The sequence below is a fragment of the Bactrocera tryoni genome, chromosome 4 (assembly GCF_016617805.1).
Source record: "Bactrocera tryoni isolate S06 chromosome 4, CSIRO_BtryS06_freeze2, whole genome shotgun sequence".
Classification (NCBI taxonomy): domain Eukaryota; kingdom Metazoa; phylum Arthropoda; class Insecta; order Diptera; family Tephritidae; genus Bactrocera; species Bactrocera tryoni.
In genome coordinates this window covers 65,550,467-65,578,460 of record NC_052502.1, presented here as the reverse complement: position 1 = coordinate 65,578,460, position 27,994 = coordinate 65,550,467, and the positions used below count along the sequence as shown (strand labels likewise).

The 27,994-nt window shown below is 35.6% G+C and overlaps 1 protein-coding gene across 2 annotated transcripts in view; it reads right to left on the bottom strand.

Moving 5' to 3' along the window:
- Positions 1–27,994, bottom strand: part of LOC120773381 (protein sprint) — a 389,939-nt gene that overhangs the window by 49,586 nt on the left and 312,359 nt on the right. For both annotated transcript variants that reach the window (XM_040102210.1, XM_040102209.1), the window contains exon 4: positions 20,816–21,019. In XM_040102210.1, coding sequence (XP_039958144.1) covers positions 20,816–21,019 — 204 coding nt within the window. The remainder of the gene's footprint in view (positions 1–20,815; positions 21,020–27,994) is intronic.

The following is a 27,994-nucleotide window of genomic DNA, read 5'->3' as shown; positions in this document are numbered from 1 at the left end:
AAATATCAAATCCATTGAAAATGCTTGGAACTTGGATTTATCATAAACTACGCGCTTTTCTTTTCTCTCTTTGATCAGTAGCTAGATGAAGCGTTTCCACAGAAATAAAGATATGTCCTTACACATGAAAGCAAACTGCAAGTTTAATTAAAAATATAAATAAAACGAAGCCTTTTTCAACTTACTCACAAAGTGGTCAGTGAATTGTGCAATTACATGTTAGCCCCCTTGGTTGTACAATTGACCACAAACGTTTGACCGCATTTAACCGGAGGAAATGAAACTCCAAAGCGCAGTCTACCGCATACCAACACAGTGTATTATTCAAAAAAGTGAATGAAAGTAATTAAACTGTGAAATAGTAAATGTTCAATTGATTACGAAGAGAATTCAATTTCCAGCAATTTGGAGCGATTGGAATTAGCATTTCACTGCTAATGAAAACACTAGTGCACGCAGAACCGCATGAAACGTAATATCCGGCTGCGTATATGCATGTGTGTGTGTCCTGCGTGTGTAGTGAACACTCACACACATGTACAACAAATAGCGCTTAATCCGCCCCAACTCCATTGCAATCGCTATTCAATTAGTCGCCAGCTTTGCTGGTTCTAGGGATCTTCGAAGTTTATCAGCAGCTTATTGTTTTTCACATTCTCCGCTTATTCTGCTATATACATATTTGTTGGTATGTATGGGTTTGTAAGTATGGTTGGAGTATATATGTACTGATTCAACAGACTATGGTCGTTGTGGTTGCGTCGATATGCGGATTTGTTTCGTGCGACGGCCACGGTGAGCGTTCAACTGTTGCACTGTCTGCTGGCAGGTGATAAGCCTATTAGCTTAATCTGCTGGGTGAAAGTGGGTAGAGGTGATTTACTAGAGCGAGAGCTGCTAAATGCATATGTATTCCCATTTGTTGGTCGCTTGTCTATTATAGCTAGTTGTTTAAGAAAGGGTATAATTTAAGTTAGGTTATGTAAGAACGTATGTGTTCTGGTAGGATTAATTACAAGCAGAACGAAATGCCTTATTTCGTATTTTTCTTGTTGGTGAAACTAGTAATAAATTCAATGTATGCTAAAATTAATGTTCGACTTTTATAAAGGAAAACTATAAAACTACTTTGGTTTAAACGAGAATTTTTGTTTCCACTTGCATAGCTCATGTTGGCAATCTGAACAGATAGACGCTGGTAATTTAATATTTTCAGTAATATATTTTAAATAGCCCCAAGTTAGATTAATATTACCAACTCTTACTGCGCTGTGGCACTTATGTTATGCTTCCAAATCCAACTGCTGATTTAATCCAACTTTGAGATGCGTGTGTGACATCACAATCAGACTTTGATCAGAAATTTGATTGTCGGGTGGCGCTGAGGTTGATAATGTTGAAATGTGAATTAGCAAAAATATTTTAACTGAAAATTTGGGAAATATTTTAACCTAACCTAACCTATATGCGACTGGTGGCGGTGAACCCCTACATAGGAAGCAAAGATACATACGTGGAAGACATCTATAAAACATATATTTCTTACCCGCTTAGAAACTCATTACTTTCGATGAGCTATATATCTGTTAAAAGAATGTCGAATATCAAATCTGCATTCTTCTACTTCTTTAGCACTACAACTGTGAAACGGTCTGGGCCGAAAACACAAAACTTCACAATTGCCTCTATCCTGTGCGTCAATGGTACATCCTAAGGTTAGGCAAGTTACTATGCACTTGGTCTTCCACGTATGTATCTTTGCTTTCTTTGTACTCTCTCTAATCGTAGATGCTTTTCGCTAGAGCATAATCTTCCATGCGAACGACATGACCTAACCAGCGCATTCTTTGAATTTTTTTGCACTTAACTATAACAATGTCGCCGTATAGCTCATACAGTTCATGGTTCCATCTTTTTCGATATTCAACGCTCACGTGGGTGGCTCCAAAGACCTTGCGAAGAACAGTTCTGTCGAACGCATCAAGAGTTTTCGCATCTCGGTTCGTCATTGTCCATGTTTCTGTGGCATATAATAGGACGGAAATAATTGGAACCTAATATGTATAGTGAAATTTTTGTTCGTCAAAAGCGGAATCTACTTCTTAAATGCCTACCGATCCCTAAGTAACACCTCTTGGCAAGAGTTTTCTGCACTTGACTTCCAGAAATTTCAATGTTATTATATGTTTTTTGAGATTTTTTGAATTAGCCGATAATGAGCGACAAAAGAGTCCTCGTGTGAACACAGTGTGGGTATTTGAGACCTAAAACCCAACTCAAGCTCAACTATTTTTATTGAATTATTTAGAATATATTTGCTAGCACCTCTAAAGTCATTAACCTTTTTATTCTTTTTTTTAAATCTTTTTCACCACTTTTGCAACTTTCTACTAAACAGTTTAATGACCCGCTTTGTGCCACATCCATTAATGGTCCTTTTGTGGTTGTTTTATAAAATGGTAAGGAAGTGGCGTTGCTATAAAAATAGCTCCCACTCCAAAATAGAGCACAACAAAGCGTAAAACCTAAATGCGTTGAAGTCTGCGTCGCTAGCAGATTTGTTGCAAAATTTTTAATGCATTTGCCATATGCACTCGACTGCGTTTTTCATATAAAAAATGCAAAAATATAGAACTCCACTATAAAGTAGTTGCTAAAAATATAGCACAGTTGTTGTTGTTGTGATTTCGAGCACACTACGTAGGCTTTTAGTCATTGCAGCGCGGCACTCAATGGACAGAAAAATTTTAGGTACATAGTATCTATAAACACGTATAACATACACGCAAAGTAAAGCTGCTGGCCGCGTGCCTCGTCACTAGTTAAGCTTGAGCATGCAAAATGGCAGTCGCTGCTCGTTGTTCGCTTTTCGTACGGGCAGCCTGAAAGCTGTGGGGTTATTGCAACTTGGGAAAGACACACAAAGCGCGGCTGCTTTTTATTATTGTTGTTTTTGTTTATTTTAACAGCAATATTCGGCCAACAGCTATGGGCAACCGACTGGGTTTCGCATTTTTGTTTAAGTTTTTACCAAACTTTTATAATTTTTGTTGTGAGTTTTGCCAAATCGCACTTTATTACTTTTGTCCGCGGCTGGTTTGTGGCAACTATTATTTTTTTAATAGATTTTTTTGGATTTTGCATGTTCACTGCTGTGAAAAAATTTGCAGCGGAAAACAAAAATTTTAGAATGTACCATTGTTGGTGAGTCATGTTTAAGCGGCAGTCGATTTTTGTAGAAAAAACTTGATAAAAGACACAAATTGTGAAAAATGTGCTTGTTAATACAGTCTCATGCATATTTACTGAGAGCTCAGTTAATAAAAAATATTCTTATGCACTGCGTTGAAAAATATGCTTTGTTAGGATTTCAAATTGGTATTAGAGCCTCGGGCATACATATCTGCAAAATAACCAACAAAAACTATTAATTTATTTCCACGTATTTTCCCACAATCGCCATATTATTCGAGACATGTTGGTTTCAGTACTTTGTTTTTAGATATATATGTACTACTGTGGGCCATCAATATCAACTGATCAGGTAAAAATCAAGGTTATGTTGGCAGTTTTCTTCGTTTAGCGAGGTGTGGTGCACTCCGAAGTACTACCGACCTGCCAAACTGTGAACAAGAAATACTATTTGAGGGTTATGCGTCGTTTCCATGAAGCTATTTATTCGTAATAAGAGGCCGGTATTATCGACAACTCTTGGTTTTTGCATCACGATAATGCAGCGTCGCACACTGCATTGATTTTTCGTGAGTTTTTCGTCAAATTTTCAATCAATATCGTGCCGCAAACACTGATTTAGCTCCGTGTAACTACTGGCTATTTAGCAAACTCAAACCACCGCTCCGGGGAAACCGTTTTCAGTCAATTGAAGACATTAAACGTGAATCGCGAATTGAAGGCTATTCAGGAAGTTGTCTTTAACAACTGTTTCGAGGATTGAGCACAGGTGAATTGGGGCCAAGGGGGTTTACTTTGAGGCAGACGACATAGATTTTGAAGAATAAATTAAGTATTTTAAAATTATGAACAAATTCTTACTAGTTTTTGCTCATAGTAGTAGTACGAAATTTTGTGCCCATTTTAATCTGCTCGACGCTCAAATTTTAAGGTTAGAGAATATAAAACTTTTTCATCAACTGGCTACACAACTATTTGAGAAGTAAATCGAATTTCTCCGGTTTTGCTTAATTCGGTCTATGGAGGAAAATATATACAATACGTTTACTATTTGTATCGACTGTATATACCATATATTTGCATATAGCTCCATGGAAAATGATTTAGAGCTTCATGGTGTTTTGCTTGCGACTTTCAGTGAAGAAAAGTAGTGAGAAATACTGATGGCCTAGTTGAAACGAGCTTGTTTCCGAGAAAGTCGGGTCCACAGCCAGATTTACAGTTGGACTATAGCTGAAACTCTAGCAGTATTTCAACAGGTACTGGTTTCTCTATCAAAGAAAGATAAAATTTGCATAGTTTTTGAGTTGGAACTGGTTATGTTAACCTGTTCTCAACTATATCTTCTTCTTCATAAAAGCTGTAGCAGAAATTCGTTTGAGAGTAGAGAAGCCTACCAGAAAATGCTTTGGTTAAAACCGCAAAAATTTACTTGACCACAAAGCCAAACATTTTTCATTTAACTGCCCAGACAGTTGGAGCTGCCGCGTCAAAGGAAAATTCATGCACAGTTATAACCACAACAACAAAAATGAATCATATGAGATACAAAAAAGTCTATGATTGATTTGATTGAGAACAAAACACAGATGCGGCAACAAAGAGGAGATAACTGTGATATATGGTGTTGTATGCACATTAGGGTGGAGCTTAAATAAATTTGATGTAAATTTAATATAATCAGCTCAGGGACTTCGAGAAAGAAGTAAATAATAACTACCACAGTGAAAAATATAACGCAAACATTTTGTTTTGGATTGATTGCCGTTCGATATAAGGCTCAGAGACTAAGTCCAAATTACTGTAACCAATTCTAAACGGTTTTGAACTAGATAATTATCGATTTGAGCGCTGAGTCTGAAGAAATCTAACTTTTAACAGTTTTTTGCCCAAAACTTTACTTCCCATATTTAAGGACTACCCTTAAGTATGTACATAAGTCTAATTGATATATATGCCGCTGCAGATGGATATCAAAAAGTCATCAACAACAGACAATACCGTACCAACAAAGCAGGTGCGAGGAATGCAATGAAAGGGTAAAAGCTATAAAACAGCAGAGAGCAAGGGAGATCCGGGGCTGCAGTTGCTCTTAGTTGGCTGACAAGGCCTTCTAACTACAATTGCCACACATGTTTATGTAGACTTGCCTGTTCGATTTGCACAGCAACAGCCTATGTGGCTTTTGTGGCAAATGACGCTGGCAACAGTGTCATTAACAGTCAACGAATGGAAATGGAGCTGGAAATGGAAATGACAATGACAATGGCAAACAAATCGAAAAATGCTACAACCACATAGCTTTGATAACGAGCTCGGCTGCAGAGATAAAAAAATAGCAATAACAACAATTTACAACATGACGGCAACAACCGCTATGCTATACATACGTTAACAACCTGGTCACCCACAGCGTTCCCATCGCATCGACAAGTAATGACAGCGCGGTAAGGCAAAACAAAGGCTTGCATTACGCTAACTCATCAAATACAGGCTTCCTTTCATCCCACCGCATCAGCCACAACATGTTGCCGGTATTTATTATCTACCTAACCCACGCAACGTCAGCATCATGTCTGCCACGCCGTCTGCGTGCCGATGCCGATAAGCGACGCTGCGCATAAATTTCTCAAACGTTTGCTGATAAGACATATGTACGAAGATAGTCACAATAAAATAAAAAAGAAAAAATGCTGGAAAATAAGTAAAAATGTGGCATGCCTCCGCACATATCCAGCTGACCAACATCACGCATTCATCACCTCATCAGTCGCCATTGCCGACTCACTGCTGAGTGTTAATGTCATTTTTATGCCTGTCGCATGCAATTCGTTTAATGCTCGTCTGCTTACGCCCTATACCGCTATATTGTTTTTTTGATTGCGCTTTTATGTTCTGTTGTTGTTTTTTCGTGTTGTTTTTGGTGTAAATACTTTGCTAATGAAATATTAACGGAATTGTAATTGAAAACATGACATTTGCGACACTGATTTTGTTTTTATACTGATACGAGGGTAGCTGGATAAGTCCGTTCCATTACCTCGTTATATTTATAGACCGTAGGATATAATGTGTTGATTTTACAATGAAGGCCTTTCAATGGGTCGAATACACCTAATTTTAGTTTAACTTAGCTCCATATAAGAAAAGATCAGATAAGATTGCACCGCGTCGTTAAAACTATTGTGCCCTTTCCTAAATCACAAAGACTCACCTAGCCCCAGCATATTGAAAAAATCCAATAAACTGTTAGGTGCTAGTAAGGCGACGAATTCCTATTTGGAAACATGTATCAAAGGCCTTAATCCTGCTTCTGTAGACTGCTATGCAGTCAGGTGTTCTGAAGCTTCAGGCACCCTGTCGCAGAAGAGTGCTTTTCGAGCTCATAGTGGCCAGTGTAGAATGCGACAAGTAGCCTGAGTTTGTCCCTAGGAAGGTTAATTACATATTTAAACCAGCCGTGGTTCTAAACCTCCTATTAGCAACTTGGCATAGCGTATGGGTTGGAGTTGTTTTCAATACCTCTCTCTGCCTACTTCTTCTTCCTTGCAGCTCCTTTATGGTATGGGGACTCATTGCGATGAAGTGTTCAGTTTCCATCCACGTTAGTGGATGCTGCGGAGTGGGCGAGCTCATCAGCCAGTTCACTCACGGCTATGACATTGTCCCGGGCAAGCAGATAAGGTGCAGTTGGTTACGTTCCGCCAGGCTATTCAGCCGTTCTCTACACTCTTGCAAAATAGTTGTTAGATCTCGTAGGAAGAGACTGCTTTAAGTGCCGCTTGACGTTTTCGAGCCGTCGGTGTACCACTTGATATATATGACTATAGGTCGCACGGTCATGGTATACAGCCACCTAGCAATCTTCGGCTTGCAGCCCCAGAATTTATCAGCTAATTTATTCCTTAGCTCCATATACCCAATATAAAGATTTTCGACCTTGTTACAAATCACATAAAATGTTAAAATAAATTTATGCCTTTCTTTAATCTCACATATACCAAATATGAAGGTAATTGTATTTACTATTGACCATATATCCATATACGTATATAGGACAGTAACTAGCGTGATCAGCCAACAGCGTAAACCCGTGGCACGTGTCAGCTGATACGACCTATCTTATGAGAGCGCAATGTAAGTGATCAGCGAAAAACGCTACTCCCTTCCGCTTTGCCGTAGGATGCCGTAGATTTCCATGGCATTTGGATTTTTGCCGTAGAAACGTGTCAGCTGATTGCTCTCTCACAAAGCAGGGTTGCCAATCTTGATATACATGCTGTAGTAATTATAAAAGTTGTCTTCAATATGTTTGAAATTTTCTTAAACTAACTCAAAATCAGAGTCGAATGTTATTATTTATAAATATATAAACTATTTTGAATAGTTTGTTTTCAGTTTTAATATTTTATATTATGAAAAACTCTAATTGAAAACATAGATGTGTTCAAATCATATACATATGCGTATTGAACAATGGCAACATTGTTTAAATGAAAACAAACAAAGAAGACATTTTGCTCGCTAATAGTGCCCATACACGAGCACACAAGTGCGTTCGATCGGTATGAATTCGTTTGCCCATACACGACACACAAATCCATTTTGCGTCCGTTCTTCACAGAGTTAACATGTGCGACAGGCAAGCGGAACATTTCTTGGAATTTATTTCTAATGTAGCATTTTTATCTATTTCATGGAATTTCGTTAATAAGTTATTCCAACTTTTATTTTTCTTACACTATGTATGTATATATATGAGCGCTTAGGCAAAAAGCGAAAACTTTGAAGCGTGATTTCTCGGTTTTTCATTTTTATGATTATTTTTAATTGGCGGGCAGGATAGAAAAAAAAACTAAACGTCGTATGGAATTAGGGCAAAGTATATTATCATGGACATAAAATTATCTTATATTTAAACTAAAAAAAATATTAAGAAAAGTCAAGTTTTAACATATTTTTAAACAGCATAAAGTAAAATTCTTTTGATCAAAAGCCACTACTTATTAAATTTTTAATAAAATTTTAAATTTTACACTTTTTTGGAATTTTTAGTTTAAAAATATGAATCTCTTTGAATTTTTTGTTTCCGATAGAAATTGCGACCTGCATCCTGGCCGCCGTCCGAAAAATGTACATGCGAGATGCATCGGGTAATTGCTTCCCAAAGGCAGAATAGCAAAAATTCGTATCCAAAAAATTTGTGAAAGATATTCAAATATATAACTATAAAGCCTAGAAATTTCGCTTGAATCAATAATTTGTTTCCCTCCCAAAAAAATCCTCAAAAAAAATCGATTTTTGAAGCCTCGAAAGCAGGCTCTCCCCTTAACTCTTGCCATTGTCCGCGATCTTCACTGTTCGGCGACACGAGAGAAATGAGATTTTGTGCGCCGACAACGCCATACACGATAAACATGTTCGCGCACCGATGGTAAAATATCAAACATTTACGCGAATATGGATCGGTACGCGAACAAGCCCATACACGATAAGCCGCAAGCGCACACATACCGATCGAACGCACTTGTGTGCTCGTGTATGGGCGCTTTAAGGGTGGCAACTGAGGAAGGGAGTAGCATTTTTCGCTGTTCCTACTATAAGATTTCTCTGCACCAGAATTGAACTAAATCAGTTCATATCTTTCTTTAGTCCCTAATACTATACATACGAGTACTATATAATTCTTTCAGGGCAGTTACTGTGATTTGGAGATCCTAGCCTAATCCAAGTTTTTCGAAATAAAATGATGAAAGTACATATTTTACTATTCACTTATTCGTCTGCTTTTTGGTTTTAGTTGTCAGAATTGTTAGAAAGGAACTAGGGAGGAGAATTAACTGCGAACTGAACCTCATATTACCACTATTGCTTATTCTTTTAAGTGAATATTAGCTCTGGTAATTATGGAGCAATTTTCTAAGCAATGTATGTTGTAAGTGGAAAATTGTAGTCTATGATGAAGTAGTCTATCGAACTATTACGGCACTGAGAAAAAGGCTTACTGATTGTTTACTTCACGAGAGAGTTCAGCATTACTCTACAGCTTTAAGAAGAACGCTATCCTATTACTCCGTTCAAGCGTTCTTAGTCTCTAGTCAGTGTTCGGATTGGAAAGTATTTACAACTTTTCTTGCTATATTCTATTCAAAAGGATTGAGATTTTAGGTGCAATATTCTATTATTCGATTTTGGTTAGATCTACTCATAGAGTAAATAAGTTTGAAAAGTGATCCATTTAATTCCAAGGACGTGCTGTTAGTCTTATAAAATGTCTAATGTCTGTTTGCTCAATTTTTTGATTGTTTCGTGAATTCAAATACAATTCTTGCCAAACTTTAAAAAATAATTTAATTTTAAACTTTAATAGGCTAATATCCCAGCATCTCTGTTACATTCCTCCACTTTTGACTCATTAGCTGTGGCGCGGCAGCAGCGAAATCCTGCATAGTAAGCACTACATGAAGCGATAATAAAAAGCTCATATCTTATTTATTTTATTTTATTTAAGATGTTAATGTGCACGGACAATTCCAAAAAGAGATGAAAAAATATAATAAAAACGCTAATGCCAGAAAAAGCTTAAATACTCGTACAAGCGTATAATGCACACAACGGGACACTTCATGACTTCATCATGTATTCGCCACAAAAGATGGTCGCTGCTGAAACTCGTAACCGAACATGTAGAGGATTCGACAGCTTTCCGTTAAGCTTTCAAATAGCGCGCTGCTGAAGCAATTGTCTGTTCGTTGTTTTCGGTTTCCAACTGCGTGGCATAGCACATTTGTACCGCCAATTGTCGGTGGCGTCGTCAGTTAAGCGGCCAATAAGCGCCATTTTGCGCCAATGTGCTGCGCTGTGCTCCACGCACTCGCCCAACAACAGCGCCTTGCATTGTCTGCGAAATTGAAACGTTCTCACAGCTCCCATGTGATCTCAAGTGGCGACCGCAATTGTGCTGGGTGGTGTGGTACCCGCTTTGGTCCGGCGCTATTTTGGTCGTTTAGCGTGCAATTTGGAGTTTTTATTCGGTTAAGCTTTTATTTTTTTGTGTACTTGTAATTTTTGAATTGCACTTTCGTTTTATTAAGCTAAGCGGATTTCGCGAGTGCTGGCATTTAAGTGTCACTTCTTTTTATTTTCTTTTGAAAGTGAAGTTGCCTAACTTATTTCCAGAAAATATTTTGAATAAATTTAAAAATATGAAAAATATTCGAGTCTGTGAAATATAGTATGTGTGAATATAAGCTCAAATCGGTGGTTGATGATGATGATGAAGTTTAGGTAAAAGACGTGAAACATCCTTTTAGATTGAATGGTTATTGTGTCTACTTATTCAGCGTGAGTTGTCGGTTTACTCTCTCACTTTCTGGAACAATACTAAGTACCACATATGGATTTAAGATCAATCGAGGTTATAAAACCTCAAAAAAATGAGTGCGTCGTCAGTATTGAGCAACAAATACAGATTTAAGATCATTTGGGTTTATATAATCTATATACCAAAAGCTCCGTCAGGATCGGGGAAGACATCTCCGAGCTTTTGTATACCAAACGAGGTTTCAAACAAGGCGACTTCCTATGGTGTGATTTCTTCAATCTACGAGGTTTGACAACTAAGTAATGATTTTATTGCCGCGCTTGTGGTAAATCTGTGACCTTGAAATTCCCTGTCTCTTTTTCCGGCATCCCTTCCCTCTCCATTGATATATGTACCATCGCTCTAGCTTGTTTAGTTCGCCTGCTGCGTCAAGTTGAGTAGACGTGTGTTTGTAGTGCTCGTCACGAAAATGGAAAAACTAAATCAAGAGCAACGCTTCGCGATAAAATTTTGCGCCAGATTGGGCGAAACAGCTTCGGAAACGTATGCTAAAATTGTAAGAGTGTATGGTGATAGTGCTCTTGGTCGTGCCCAGGCTTACAATGATGGTCTCCGCGCACCCCCGCCCGAAAAAAGCTCGCATGAGCAAGTCGAAGGTGAAAACGATGATTATTGCCTTTTTTGATAGCCGTGGAATCGTCCACAAAGAATTCGTTCCACAGGGGAAAACTGTGAATCGAGTCTACTATTGCCAAGTACTTGAAAGATTGCGAAAACGAGTCAACAGGGTGCGCCCAGACATCGCTCGAAACTGGATCCTTCATTACGACAACGCGCCGTGCCACACCGCCTTCAGCGTGTCCCAGTATTTGGCCTCTAAAGAGATCGCCGTGTTGCAACAGCCGCCTTATTCGCCCGACATGTCACCCTGTGACTTTTTTTGTTTCTTAAAACAAAATCGGTGATCAAAGAAACCCATTTTGAGTCGATTACGGACATGCAGGCGGCCGTGACGAGGGTACTCGCGGACATCCCAGTCGAAGCGTTCCAGAAATGTTACGAAGCATGGAAAACGCGCTGGAATCGCTGTATAGCTGCCCAAGGGGACTACATTGAAGGGGATGGCAGAGTTTTAGAATAATTTTCAAATATACGGTTTTTATGGAATCAGTCTCATTACTTAATTGTCATACCTCGTACTACTGCAGAAAATAATTCGTGGTGCCGATCTGAATAGAGAAGGTACTTCTTCAAGAGTGTACAGCTGCTAGCGTACGCCGATGATATATATTTTGCTTATCTGCTTGATAAGGAAGTGAAGCAAATGGGTCTGGTTGTGAACGAGGACAAGACGAAATGTCTCCTTCATCATACCAACAGTCGTCGCACTCGCTACCTGGCTCCGACGAAACTGTTGACAGTCATAACTTCGAAGTCGTAATTTTGTCTATCTTGGAACCAGCATTAACACCAACAACAACGTAAGGCTCGAAATCCAACACAGAATTACTCTTGCCAATAGGTGCTACTTCGGAATGAGTAGAAAATTGAGGAGTAAAGTCCTCTTTCGACGAACAAAGACCAAATTGTACAAGTCTCTCATCATCTCCATCCTGCTATATGGTGCAGAGGTATGGACGATGACAACATCTGACGAGTCGGTGATACGAGCTTTCGAGAGAAAAGTCTGCGTGAGATTTATCGTCCATTGCGCATTGGCAAGGGGGAATACCATAGTCCATGAGCTGAACGAGATATACGACGACATTGACATAGTTCAGCGAATTAAGAGGCAGCAGATACGCTGGCTAGAACAAGTCGTCCGAATGGATAAAAGCACTTCAGTTCTGAAAGTATTCGACGCAAAACCCCTCATGGGAAGCAAAGGAGGAGGAAGATCTCCGTTGAAAGGACCAGGTTGGATTCTCCAATTACCGCCAAACAGCGAAAAGGAAGAACGACAAGCGCGCTGTTGTAAACTCGGCTATAACGGCGCAAGCGTTGTCTACGTCAATTAAGAATAAGAAGAATATCAAAAGTAAGAGTTGCGGAATTAAAAGTTTATTAATGATCAAACACTGGTAATTCTCTTCGATCTTCGTCAAGAACTAACAGTTGTTTGGTCATTATTATGGAATGAATTGGAAGTACGGTCCGACGACATAAACAGAAATCGAACGATCGTGCAGAAAGTGTTGTGAATATAAACTTCAGACAAAACCATGCACCAAACCTCCAAGCCTAGTGGGCTAACCAAAAGTAAATTAGCAAATCACAGTTATTATACATCCGTTACAACAAAGTTTGCTTGACAGATTTTAGACATATTACTTAATAATTACAGTTAATTTAACAAATATTGATTTAATTGCCATAAAATAGATTTTTCACTAAAAATCATTGGTCACGACAATCATTCAGGTGTGTGCAACACGCAACACTAATGATCATAGCGCCATGCATTAGCACTTGTGGCCGAATGCGAGGCGCTGAAGAAGACGAAAACGATGCTGTAAGCACCAGCTGCCACTAATTACGACATTACGCGGTGCAGTGGCCAGCAGCTACCATGGCGAATGGCGGGAAAGGTGCCACTTGCAACAAAAAAAAAAAATTTAACACTCGAGTAGCCGAGTGTGTGCGCCTCATGCCAGCGAGCGAAGTTTGTGGCCTCTTAATATCTGGTTGCGTCTGCTGTGCATAACAAACCGTTAACTTTTTGCACGCTAAAACAAGTTGCAAGAAAAAATCAACAAAATTTTTTCCGATGATGTTTGTTAAGCGCTCAGGTTGCCATGTATTTATTGTAGGTATTTATGATGTTGTTGGTGTTTTTTACGCGCGCCACACCAACACATGCTGTCCATTATGATTGATGGCGTTTGATGGCTGCTGGCGCGCTGGACGGCCGGCAAATCAGGCAGACAATATGAAAACAAAAGCCTAATTGTTGTTGTTCTCCGTTTGCAGTGTTTGTTGACGTTGCCATGACCGCTGCTGCCACTGCTGCAAGCGCAATTACCGCAACGCAACTACGGCGCGACGCAAGGTACAGCCGGCATTGATGGCTGTCAAACGAACGCGTCTCGTCGCTATGGACTATGTTGACTATGATGCCGCGCCCACACCCTCGCTAAAATGTTGGTGCAGTGTGCGTGTGGGGGTACTTAATTGCGCGTACGCGCGCATAGATTTTGCATATTGCATGGGAGCGCTTCACCCACATACTTCGAGTATTGATGTATGACTGTGCCGAGGCAATGATCCAATGTCTGCATCATTCAAAGCGCGCTCGGGTTGTTGGTGTGCGTGGGGTGTGCTGTGCGCGCCGGAGTTTGTTATCTGTTCGTTGGGGTTGCAAGCAGACACATGCCACATGCTGCCGCTTAACGGTCGCGCTACAATAGCAATAACAAACGGGCATATAGACAGCTGCAGCAACAACAAACAACCGTCAATGATTGATTTTTAATTATCAAATACTTTATCGTTTAAATGAAATGTTTTGATTTGCCGTGCGCATTCTTTTCATGCCACACACTGCGCGCTAGTTGGCTGCAGGCCATCTCAGTCCACACAGGGAGGTGGTGGAATGGGTAAAAACTTTCATTAAGCGGCGTTTAGTTGATAAATATGTATGAGTCAACAACTTTTCTTTTCTCTACGCTTGTTTTCCTAGTTAAATGGCCAGCCTGTGCGCTTTCAGCATAATATTTTTTACGTTTCTTTTGTAGCAAGTACACGGGGAAACCCCGCATTACATGCCACACATACTTCATTCTTCGATGGCAAAGTAATCAAGTTGGAAAAAATCTTTGTTTCCCGTTTTAATTCCTCATGCCACTTTGGCTGTGTTTTGCAACAACGTTACTGTTGCTTTTGTGCCGCATATAACCGTTAAATAGTGGCAGTGGTTCGAGCGTCTGGTCAGTCTAATGAGGCATGACATTTGCAGCCTAGTATACTCCTTTGTAAAGCCGTCATCCATACACATACTCCAGCCGTTTAGTAGCCGGTCATTTTTTCTTTGCATACTTTTGTGCTCAGTTTTTAATTATTACTGCGGCAGCTCTTAAGCATATGCAGCGATTTAAAAAAGAAAACAATGCTAAATGTCTGCGTAATTAGTTGTTATATGTGCGGTGGTGTGGGATTGCTGTGGACATGCTAATTGAAATTTAAGTTTTTATAATACCGGCGGAGTGCCCAAGAGTATGCTATGGAGGTTAGTTAGTTTAACTGGAGGGCTTAATATTGCTATCTGCCCAATAAGCAGAGAATAAACTATGAAAACAGTAAATTAAACCTTCGTAAAAATTAAGAAGGTAGAAAATTCTCTTGGATATTACTTGCTAATCCTTTGATAGAGTTAAAGTCCATAAATTTTTATCCAATATCATATGTCAGTAGCTTGAAAAGTTTAAAGAAGCTAACAGCTCATCCTTAGAAAAGCTCAGTGAAAAAGGAATTTTATTTATATATTGTGTATGGTGGACTACCTGTTTCTCTGAAAATGAAAAAAAAAGAAGTTTTTCTGATAATCCAATTAAGGAAGAGGGAAAAGAACTTTACGGGATAAACATGTGATAATTCTACGTATGAGAATATACGATCCTTTGTTAAGATAGACTTGAGAAACAGCAATGTTTAGAAATCTGTGAATTGACAACAGAATAATTACAGATTGAACAGATTATAGTTAACACTGCTTTGAGAAATAACTTTGAAGAAACTCACAAAAGCTTTTATTATAATTATTCACACGAATTCGAGGCAGAGTTGAGACATTACGAGAAATATTTGAAATAGCGCATGAACGTATCTCTAAAACAATTAATAGCCAAATATGAAAGTTTCCTCTTTCTGAATTTGAGGCAAGTGAGATGTTAACCTTTCAATCGGTAAAAATAGCAGAATATTTTGCATAGGACACAGTCAAAAACTTATTATTCAATAACCGAATTTTAGCGTTGCAGGTGATTATGTTGCTTAAGTGGTTTTTCTTGAAACAATAATTAGGTAATTACTCGACTTCAAGAACTATTTTTGCATTGAAATAATTGTTTAGATAGATTGACCAGTTGCTTTACCTACTAATTTTTGTTAGAAACCAAGGCAATATATCGCCTATCGTTACTTATTTTAGCTATCGAAAAAAAATATCGTTATAATTGTATATTGGCAAGCAAAGTATTTGATTACTTTATTTAGCTTGCAGATAATGTCTTAATTAATGTTAGATAATATAATTCACTCCTTAAAGCTCATTTAGAAAAAAATATCAATTTATTTCATTTATCGATAACGATTTTATCTAAAGCAAATTATGTAGAATTCCCCCGTCAAAGCTCATTTTGCAAATTTAAACATATTAACGATTTATTTTATTTATCGATGAATATTCCATCTAAAGCTAATTATTTATCGATTACGACTTTTTCTATCGATAATAAGCTAATAATTTAATTACTTTTAGATAATATATTTCAACCGCCAAAACTCATTTTGCAAATAGAAACCAAATATCGATTTATTTTATTTATCGATAATGATTTTTAGTTATCGATAAATATTGTCATTGGTAGCTTATATTGAAAATCAAAATAACTTACTTTGACACATGAATAAATTCAAAAGTGATACACATATTTAAGGATTTCAAAAATTATTTTAAAATATTCAAAAATTTAAAAAATTCAAAAATTATATCTTTAAAGATTCGACAATTTTTTTAAAATAAAAAAGCCATTTTTTTTTTAAATTCATAACTTTTTTGAAGTTGGACAAAAAATTTTGAAAAGAATCTCAAAAATGTTTTTCAAAGGGTAGAAAAGGATGGATAAGTTTCAGCAAAATCTAATGGAGTCGCGTTCAAAAGCGGTCGATTTGATATGGAATACCCCATATACATATGTATGTATATACAACATTCCATTGCTAAACCCACCCATTGCAAGGCAGAATGTGTTTAATGAAATATCCTGTCTATCGGCACGACAATTAAATCGCTGCCCACAAAAGTAATGGGCATGTCATGACGCTGACATACAACCTGCCACTCCCCCACGCATATTTAACAATACATTGATGCATATAAATTAATATGCCTAGGTATGTATGTGTGTGTAATATTGGATTCATTTGCTTCATTGAGCCATTGGACGGCCAAACAATGACAAAAGGCGCAATCAGTGTTGCCACAGTGATAATTACAGTCGTTGTTGTTTGCTTATTGCGGTTTGTTGTTGTCGACAACAATGTTGCAGCAACAAAATTTCGCAAACAATGAGGAGAAACGAGCTTTTGTTTCGGTTTTTCTGCTGATGTGGACATGAATTTCCGCTGACGAATGTATGTTAATATGTATGTGTAAAAGTACAGAATTATGCATTTGTGTTTGTATGTGTGTGTATTTTCATATACACATGTATATCGTCATACATAGATTTTTATTTTACTCACTATAAACGGTTTTTTGTTTGTGTCCAAAGCAATGTAGTCGTAGACCTGCCTTCGAATACCATTGCATGTGTTGTAACAAACAACAAAAATGTATTTGTGGCATGTGCTGGGCGTATGCAATCAATTAGCATCCATAGTATTAACTCTGCTGACAGGTACGATTGTACATATGTATGTAACTGTAGGCCTTTCTTCAATAAAATTCTTAATTTTGTTGATATAAAATATTTGAAATTGATATTCAGTGAGGACTTTTCGTTTAAAAAAAAATTAATTTAAATTGTAATCTCTAACTATGGTAATTAAGAAGAATATTTTTATAAAGAATTAAAATTAAAAAGAGCAAAAAAGAATTAATAAAATAAAAAATGTAATTTAAAAAATTTAATTAATTAAAAAATTAATAAAGTAATTACTTGATAATTAAGTACTCAATAGATTACAAATTTTTTGCTTAATTAAGTAATTAATTAGGTAATCAATTGAGTACTTAATTCTTAAGTTATTTAATGAATAAAGTAATTACTTGATAATTAAGTACTCAATAGATTAATTTTTTTTGCTTAATTAAGTAATTAATTAGGTAGTAATCAGTTGAGTACTTAATTTTTAAGTTATTTAATTAATAAAGTAAGTACTTGATAATTAAATACTCAATAGATTACAAATTTTTTGCTTAATTAAGTAATTAATCAGGTAATCAATTGAGTACTTAATTATTAAGTTATTTATCTAATTATTTTCTATTTATTTTAATTGTTTATTTCATTAAGTAATTAATTATTTAATCAATTGTGTACTTAATTATTAAATAATTACTTAATTAAATTTTTAAATTCCTTTTTTTAGTTACACTCTTTTTATTTGTATTAATTCTTTCTTATGCTTTTATTTAAATTAATTATACAAAATTATTCTTACTTTCGCCGCTTTTAGAAAAACGTATTCTCCTTAGTTTCAGAATTGTTTGATGAGTTTTAAAAATATGTATGTATATACAAGTACAACCACCTAATTAATATCATGCCTTCAACGCGTTTTTGGCAATTGTAAATAGTTGAAATTACCATAGAAAAATTTCTGAGATTTTTCGAAAAAATATTTCTTAATTTTGCATTTAATTTTTCGAAGAATTTTTTTTTTTGATAATATCAAATTTCTCTTGCTTAATTCAGTAGAGTGAATCTCTAGCAACTCTATAAAGCTACATTACATTTTGCGAATTTCTGAGCACTTAGACTTAGTTCGTATAATACTTTAAGATTCATCGAATTAGAGGTTGAACACAGGAATGTCGTAAGTTTAGATTGTTCTTAGGTCATTCAGGTACGAATTATGAACAATATTATTTGCGTAAAATTGTCTGCGAGTGCTTTATCGACATATAGAAATAATGTTAAAATTAAAAGAGATTTTTTTTCCATTCTCCAACCTCAAAAGAAGTGTTTCACAAGTTCAGAATTTTCCTACAGGGCTTAACATTTTTTCATATATTCACATCTCTCGATATAAATGTATATGTTTTTTATGTGTATATAATTAATACATGTATCCATGCACACATTATTTTCTAGCCCTCATTCTAAATGGTTGCACATTTTTTTGGCTGATATTTGATGTTTTTTCTGCTTAGTTAATTGATTGTAATTTGTGCAAATATTTCTGCAAATTGCGTGCAAATTTCCTGCCAAAACAAAGCTGCAAATAAATACTTGTATACATTTGATTTATGTATTGGATGTGTGCATTCATTGACTATGCCAAATACTGCATGAAAAATTGCTCAAATTAATTACCTTAAGCTCTTTAATTAAATAAAATATTAACGCTTCGAAAATATTGCGCTATTATACTATTCGTTATATATATGTATGTACCTACATACATGTCCGTAAGTTTGCAAAGCATGCAACAATTTCTGTATTAAAATCTTATTATTTAAATTGGGATCGAAAATGATTCATTTCACAGTTCTCCATACTGGTATAATGAAACTTTTTAAGGCATTTTGGTAAAAAAAAAAATATTTTGAGCATACTTAGATATTCCTTTTTAAAATTTTTGATATACATATATTGAACATTTACTTATTTAAAAAATTTTCAATTTCTGTATTTATGAACAATAATATTTCCTCCTTAACCTTTTGCTTATGAACCAATTTATGAAAATGACTCACTACTTTTATTGTTTAGAATGCAATTCCACAAATTTTCTGGTGTTAAGTGAAATGGAGCCTATTTTAGTCATACATTCTCATATTGAATCGAACACAGAATTCGCACAAATCGCTAAGACTGGTGTAAAAAAAGAAAAAAAAAATCAATTATAAAAAACTGGTATAAACCATAAACACTGTTATAATCCAAAATTAACAACTGGTATAAACCATATGCATTGTCATAATCCTATGTAAACAATTAGTATAAATCAGAAATTCTCTCATAATTAAATAGATCAATTGGTATAAATCACCAAGCTAGCATAGCTTAACAAAAACAACTGGTATAAAGCTACAGGCATCATCAACTGTTGACATATTAAAATAAAATAACTATTTTAAGCTACAATGACGTTTACAGAAATTTAAAGTGGCTGACATTTTTGAATTTAACTGGTATAAACCAGCAAAAATTACATTTTCACATATAAAATGGTATTAATCAGCAGAATTAGCACAATAAAATGTAAGGAACTGGTATAAAACACTAAACTAACGCAACCAAATATAATAAACTGGTATAACAAATTTAAGCCAGCATAACCAAATAAAACTAAATATTATAAACTACTTAAGCTATCATAACCAAATATAATAAACTGGTATAAATCACAAAAAGCTGAAATTTTACAATGAAATGGATAAAAATCACTGAAGTACAGATTTTTATACACAAACTGGCATAAACCACACAACTGACTTTTACATAACCAAATATAATAAAGTGGTATAAATCACAAAAAGCTGAAAATTTACAATGAAATGGGTAAAAATCACTGAAGTACAGATTTTCATGCACAAACTGGCATAAACCACACAACTGACTTTTATTATAAATCACTTAAACTGGCATATCCAAATTGTGAGACAAGAACAACTTTTCAGGGAAGTGTCAATATATTCTCTCGTATTGGATTAAACTGGATACTTTTAAAATCGTTTTTAGATAAGCTAAATAGAGGCGGTGACACACGGCAGATGGCTAGAATTTGTTGGCAAAATTTTATAAATATTTAAATCCTATTTAAGACAAAGGCTTTGTGCGACACTTCCTGCCAATGACAGCCGATCATGTTTTTGTTGTGGTAAATATTGCGCTAGTCATTGGCGTTGCCGATGTCTCTACCAGCTTTGTGTGTGCGCTTATCACCGCCGCTTTGAAATAAGTTCATAAAATATATTTTCGCCCAACAAAGCCGCATAAACTAATTTGCCTTTGTGCTTTCAGCCGGCAATATTTGCCTTTGTTTGCCTGACAGTTTGCTAATAAATTTGCAACAAAATTCGCCAGCCACACAGAAATTATTTGTGCAAACGTCAGTTGGGAGCTTTTGTGGGCTTTAGCGGCGCTTTAACGACAAATGCAGCAGCCGGCGCTGCTTTGACATTATCTCAATGCTTTTTAAACAGTTTTTTGTTTTGTAGTTTGAGTCTTTGCAATTTTTTGCCAGCGGCGCACTGTTTGAACTCCCCTCAGACACGAAAGTATTTGGCTAATTAAAAATTGTTTGAGCTGCAATACTTTTCGTTTTTCGCTTCAATATTAAAGCGCAGCGCACATATTTGCTTTGTTTGACGATATATGATTATGGGTTTTTGTTTTTGTTTTTACTTACCCCCTCCTCCTTGCCTTGTAGAAAATGTACCGCACCGGAGCGCTGTATGCCGGTTAGAAACCATACTGGATGTGTCAGCAGCAGACGCTCCATCAGGCTCAAGTCACAGGGCGGGCATTCGTCGGTGCCGCGTGATGTTTCGCTTGAGGTTTCGCCTTCGGCCAAAATGCCACCATCCGAACTGGAGACCAGAGATGTACGTGACTGGAAGGAAAGAAAGGAGAAGTGCGTGAGTTGGGTTGAATAGCGGGAAAGTGTACGAAAATTGTGGATATGTTGAAGTTAAGTGGGATTTTATGTAATTCTAATGGGATAAGAGGGTTGTATATACAATAAAAGTGTGTGATAAAATCCAATTTTAGCGCAATAAAATATTGTTAAAATATGAGCTTAAATGTTTGGTGGTGCTAATATTAGAAAATTGTATATTTGAAAAATATTTACTACAAAAGCTTCAACTTTTTTGTGTTTATCAAATTGATTGATTTCATTACCATTTATGAAGATACTAGCTTTTTACACGCGGCTTCGCCCGCAGTGGAGCCATTAAATAGGTAGGAGTGATAAAGGGTAAGGGTATAATAATAGAAATGAGTCAATATGATAACTAAATGTTATTGCTTGGCTGAACCCAACAATTTTTAAAAATTACTACAGACAATGAAGTTTTAACACCTTAAAATATGCGTATTGAAATGCAACAACAAATGTTAAAATATATTTCGCCGTAACAAAAACTAATAATTTTGAATTGTAACAATTTAAAAAAATAAAATATAATATAAATAAAGTACTAATCTAGGATATTTATGTAGATAAACTTATAAGTTTTTCCGTCGCATTAGATACACGTGAACAGGCTATATAAAGTTGAGCATGAGAGAAGCACGGGTTTTCTAAATGCACACCTGCTACCTGTAGACAATCATATCAGACCTAACCACATTGGCAAAATGGTTATTTTGCCGTGCAGATGGCGTGGAAGTAGCTAAATTTGACGATTTTTTGACAAACAATTTTTTTATCTTTCGAAATTTTTTTTTAATATAAAGTACCCTATGTTACTTCTAATACCTTCAAGAGTATATGTACAAAGTTTCATGAAGATCGGTTAAGTAGTTTTTGCGTGAAAGCGTAACAAACAAACTTACAATCGAATTTATAATATTATTATGATTGCTTAAAAAACATTAGATAATGTTTTCCCTGATTGTTGTATGTATAATTCTAGCATATCTAAACCGCCTATAAATATACGCTATATCGAACAGTAAAACATAAAAAAGTTATAAAGGAAAAGGAAAAACATAAAGGATGGCGGGAAGTTTTTTCTATAAATTTGCCGAATTTCCCCTGACTTGAAACACATTTTCGATAATTTTATTATATCCCTAATAAGGTATATTAAGTTAGACACGAAGTTTTTAAGAAAACGTCGGAAACTCTTTAAAGTATATACACATACATATAAAAGTTGTTGCGTCTGTCCGTATATAGAGGTATCCGAACTAGTCTCTCAGTTCTTGAAATGTCTATCTAAAATTCTGCAAATGGCCTTTTCTCTTCGATCCAAATCGATTAAGGTAAAGATCTTTATTTACCCTCTGATGTCATAAAAAATTCAATTGTAAAGGGTACTACATCTGCGGTGCAGACCAAGTTAACGACATTTCCTATGCGAGTTTATAAAATATTATGAAATAATTTGTATCGGCTGGGGTTATGATTTAAGGGCTAAAATCGAGTTATTAAACTTTGAGGTGCCTAAAGTTAAACACTTCTGGAAAACGCTGAGTTTAGTCAACAAAAGAGATTCTTTAACTCATGTTAAACACAATTTTTAAGGGGCTTAGGGAAAAGCCATCGAGTTTTGATCAAATTTGATCGAGGTGATCATAATGACTTTCAGATAGCCACCTAAATTACATATAAACTTCAAAATAAATAAAATGTTGAAAAGTACATTTTATCTTTTAGTTTGAGGGTTAAACTGGAGTTTATTGGAATGCTTGAGGTGTAAACTCGAGTTTATTGGAAAGTCTGTGAAATAAACTCGAGTTTATTGGAGAGGCTAAAGGATAGAATCGAGTTTATTGGAGTGTTTGAGGTATAAACTCGAATTGATTGCAAAGTTTTTAGGATAAACTCGAGTTTATTGGAGAGTTTAGGGAATAATTTTTGTAAACGGCACTTTTTTAATATCTTTGAACTTAAAAACACCAAGTTGAAGTGTTTAAAACATTAAACTCGATTTAGTAAAGAAGAATAATTTAAATTTCATTTTCTTCAAAAAAGTTCCAAATGAACCTTATGAAAGAGTAACCCTCAAGTTGCTCTATAGCTTTGGAATATGATTTCTCGCATAATTTAAGTACATTATACAATTTTTAAATATTTTCAAAAGAGAGTTAAAATGACTTTATGGTCAAAAAAAAGGTTGGAAGAGTATAATACGCCATAGATACTTATGTTTGACAGTTAAGTGACAATTGTAAGAATAATAGGTAGAATGAACAGCATTTACAAGTAGTGCTAGACGATTTTTGGCAAGCGGTATTGCTCATTTCAACAGGCACTTTCAGTGCAAAGAAAGAAAAATCTACACAATTAAATTTTCTGAATTTGGCAGAGGTTTGGAAAGCAAAAGAGAAGAGATTGAGTGAGAGAAGTTGAAAGCGCAGAAAAAGGCTGAGAAAAGTCATGAATAGCTTGTCATTAACGCCGTTATGTTAGAGCAGCTGTTGCCAATGACAAATGCAACAACAAGTCTAACAAGCAAAGTAAAATTTACGCAAAGGAAGCAGATCGCAAAAAGCTTGAAGTGACATTTGACTACCAAGTCAGGATTTTTAATGGTTTTTTTATTTACTCAGCTGAAAAAGAGGAGTTCTATGTATTAACGTTGCTGTTTTCACACTAAAGAAAACCAGTGCACTGATTACTTTTCTAGAATTTATATAATTTTGTACGCTTTTAAGTTTTGTTTCAAATTAATGCTTTAATTTCCTTATAGCACGCATACCGTTATTCAATCATCTCGCCTGCCGCACAAAATGTCACAGCACTTTGATGTTTTTTGGTTCTGATTTCTTTTTTTTTTTGCAGATAACGCCAAGCACCCTTACGGCTTTCAACTCGCAAGCACCCTTTTATTTATTTGGAGTGACCATTTTTCATTTTCAAGTGCGGCAGTTTAAATTTTGATGCAACAAAAAACAAAAAAAAAATAAAATAAAAAATGCAAACGAAATTGAAAAGTCGTACATGGCATTTTTTTACGTAGAAAGAGCGGGAACTTACACTTGTACTCAGAAAATTAAAAAAAAAAAAATCTTCCACCAAAATATAAAAGTGTAAAATAAATGGTGTGACAATGAAATGCGATCTGCGCGCTGTGGAACCCTTCTCTGCCGAAAATTTCTGACTGTCATTCATTGCAGCTGGCAATGTCAGCCGCGTTTATTTATGATAAATGTTGTGCTATGCACACTTTTTGGGGGAGAGGAGTCTTTTTGTATATTTCCTTTTAATGGAATTTAATTTATGTGCGTTGTCACTTTTAGTGGATGAGATTTAAATAGCGAAATTTTAATTATTCAATATTGATTTAAATTATTTTATTATTGAATCGGCACTAAAATATATCTCTTATTTTGCGCCTAAATGTATGCACTGGTTGAATTTGTCTGTATATATTTAAAATATTAAATATTTTTCATTGAAAAACATTGAAATTTTATATTTTTCTTTAATGTTAAATTGAATAAAAGAAATTTACCACAAAAAAAAGGAATTTTAGGTATATACGCGAATTAGGGGATCGTCTCAGTGTGAAAATTTTTTATGGAAGCTTTTTTGTTTTTAAATCTTCTTATTTTTTCTACGAAAAACTGTCGAAAAAATGGCCAAATTCAATACTTTTTCTTCCAACCGCCGACATTTTGTCTAATTTCAAACAAATCACTTTTTGTTTTAGATCAAAATTGCGTCCGCAATCATGGACATCGTACCGGAGCTTTTTTTACGTGTCACTTCAAAAAATCATTTTGTATTCACCATGAATGTATTTATATATAAAAAGAAAAACCGATTAGTTAATTTCAACAAAAAAAAAAAAAAATTGCGGAAATCAGTGATTTTTCGGAGGGTCACACTGAGACGACCCCTTAAGCCCACATTTTTTGTTTTTAACGATCTGAAACTTTGCGTACGTTCATTACTTTCCAAGCGGCTGCATACTTGTCGGACCCGCCGATATCCAGCCACCATAGCTTATAACTGCCACACGAACTGAACGATTGGAATCAAGTGTTATATGGAAACATTTTTCATTTTGCGAGATATCTTTATGAAATCTTACAAGAGTTAGTGCCTAAGGCAATAATGCAAGCTCCGAAGAAATTGTTCAGTTTGGATCACTGTAGCATACAGCTGCCATACAAACTGAGCGATCAAAATCAAGAAGAAGGATCTTTTTACAACTTTGCTATAAAAATGTGTTAGTGCTTCGGGGCACTTGTTTTTATTTTAATTCATTACAAATAATGAAATCTGCCGCTAATGAGCGGTTAAAACCAGCTACGTGCCAATGTTGCGCTCAGCAGATGCATGCATCAAGAGATACAAATACCTTTGCAGAAAAGATCTATATACAATACCTATGTACATATGTAAGTATCTATGAATGTATGATTGTATGTATACTTAAACACCGAGAGTCGCATTACGACTGTTGAAAATCAAAAATTGTGTAGTCAAACAAAAATGTATTAAAAATTCCAGGCATGCCTGCAACAAAAAATATGAGAAATCTCAAAGAAAAAAAGAAAATAAACTTACATATTATTTTACATACATATGTATATACATATCTAAGTATGTGCGCCCATAAGTGCACAAAAAAGTATCCACTCAAAGCATGAAGGCGAAAAATAACATTGAAGCAGAAGTCGCTTGCGAAGCGGAAACCGGTAAGCACCGCAAGCTAGCGAAATCAAAAGAATGTAAACAAAAATTTACGCCACAACAAATGTGCCGGGAGACAATAAACAACCCGAACAACAACAAGAAAGCAAAAAAAATCGCAAAGCAAAATGGAGAATGATTTGTTTGGCGCATATTTGAAGAGAAGACGGCGCTCAAACACCTGCAACACAGCCGCTAGCCATGCTACAAACATTGGGGCAAGAGCAAAAAGCGACAGCATACATATATATACTTATATATGTACATATAATACATATATATTAACAGTTGCATATGGATATGTAAGCATGTAAATGCCAAGTGTGTAGCATTTCATGCTGCTTAGGTTACTCATACGACCCGTGTTACCCGCAGCGCGCATAGCATACTTAGCCAACATTAGCGAAATGTATAAATAAAAGCAAAGCGTGCGGCTGCTGCCGTGTGTCTAGCATAAAAATTAAGTAGCAAAGCCATAAAAGGCGCGTGGTGCGTGTGGAGTGGGTCGAGGGGTCGTCAAACCGGGCATAAATAAGCGCTAGATTTACTGCAAAAATGCTGCTAATGTTTTTTCCAACGATATATTTTTCTAACTTTTTTCATCTTGCTTTATATTTATATTTTTTACAAATAAAAAATATTTTTTTTTATTTTTTTTTTATAGTTTTATTTTCATTTTTCGTTTTTTTATATTTTTGTGTGTATTTTTTATATTTTTTTTGCAATTTTTCCTTTTTCATAATAAGCAGCGCGTTTATATGCTTCGCTGCCGCCTTAATGTTGCAAATATAATATTTCATCTTTTACCTGTGCTCGTGCCACACACACCGTTACTTATAAGAATAATGTTGCCACCCTTTATTTGCTAGCTTTTTACTCACCCTCTGCCACTCCAAGCGAATTTCAATGCCATTTGCTGACTGATATTCACTTTCAAGTTGCCTTTAAGTCAAAAATAAATAGCTAAGATATATGAGAAAAATATGCACATAACAGCCAAAGATTACCTGCTGCTTACTTTTTAATAAACTCACCACACGAAAGCGAAATAAAAGCGCGTGGCGTGTATTTCTTCGTGTTGGTGCGCAAAGGAGTTCATATTTCAAAAGTATCTATGCGTTTTATGCAAATTTAAAAATTCAGCAATGCAGAAAAAAATAATAAGAGACATAAAAATCAACAACAACAACGACAATATCATAACGGCGTAACTGTAAAAGTTGCACTGTGATAGCAGCCTTGACTGTTTGTCGACTACAATTTGAATTACACACACAAATGCACAATCGTACATACATATGTACGTTTATCCAGGGTTTACAAAAATCAACTTGGGCAATAATGAACACCCTAGTATACATACATATATATCTATGCCGTCAGCTTGACTCTCTGGCATTATTGATGATAGCAATGCGACACAAAAAACTGTTTGACACACCCCCTTGCCCCACCAAATAGTAGGCTAAATATACAGATTTACGCGTGTATTTGTAGGCAAATTATGCTGCCATAAGCATTCTCACCATTTCAATGCGAGTTTGTGTCACATTGTGCCACTCTTGTTGTTGCAAAATATTTTGCACGCCTCAATTGACACACGTTTGAAAGCCGAAAGGTGAAATTAAAAACAAACAAACATTTAGAGATGATAATGGAGGCCGCAGAAGGAGAGTGATGACAGATAAGCTGTTATAAAAAATGAATGAGTGCTGACTTTTAATAACGGTTAAGAGTGGTGGGAGTATTTTTTACAAAGGACTTTGCTGGTTGTATCTTTTGGACTGTTATTAGAAAAGTTTTGGTCGGAAGAGGTAACGAAGTACAATAAATATCTGCAAAAAAAATAATGGATCCAGTACTAGGCCTCAATATTTACATGCTTGCTCTTGACAGTTCCTGCAGTCATCTCGATTTGTGAGCTGCATTCTGCAATCAAGTGCCGTCACTAGACCTCTAAAGAGAGTATTGAGTTTATAGTTTTGAAGACACTGTAATATTCCATTTCTTCCATTTTCCAAGAGATAAGTGCTTTATTTCATATTTTTTCACACTTCAGGACCGTCTTTAAGATCTCTACATACCTGTTGAAATAAGTTATTAGAAGCTATCGTAAATTCTAGTTGGTAACCGAGGCATTTTCAGTACTACATATTCTCCAAAGTTGTCTTTCTTTTAAAGAGTACCTATGGATTATTTGCAAAAAAGGAGATC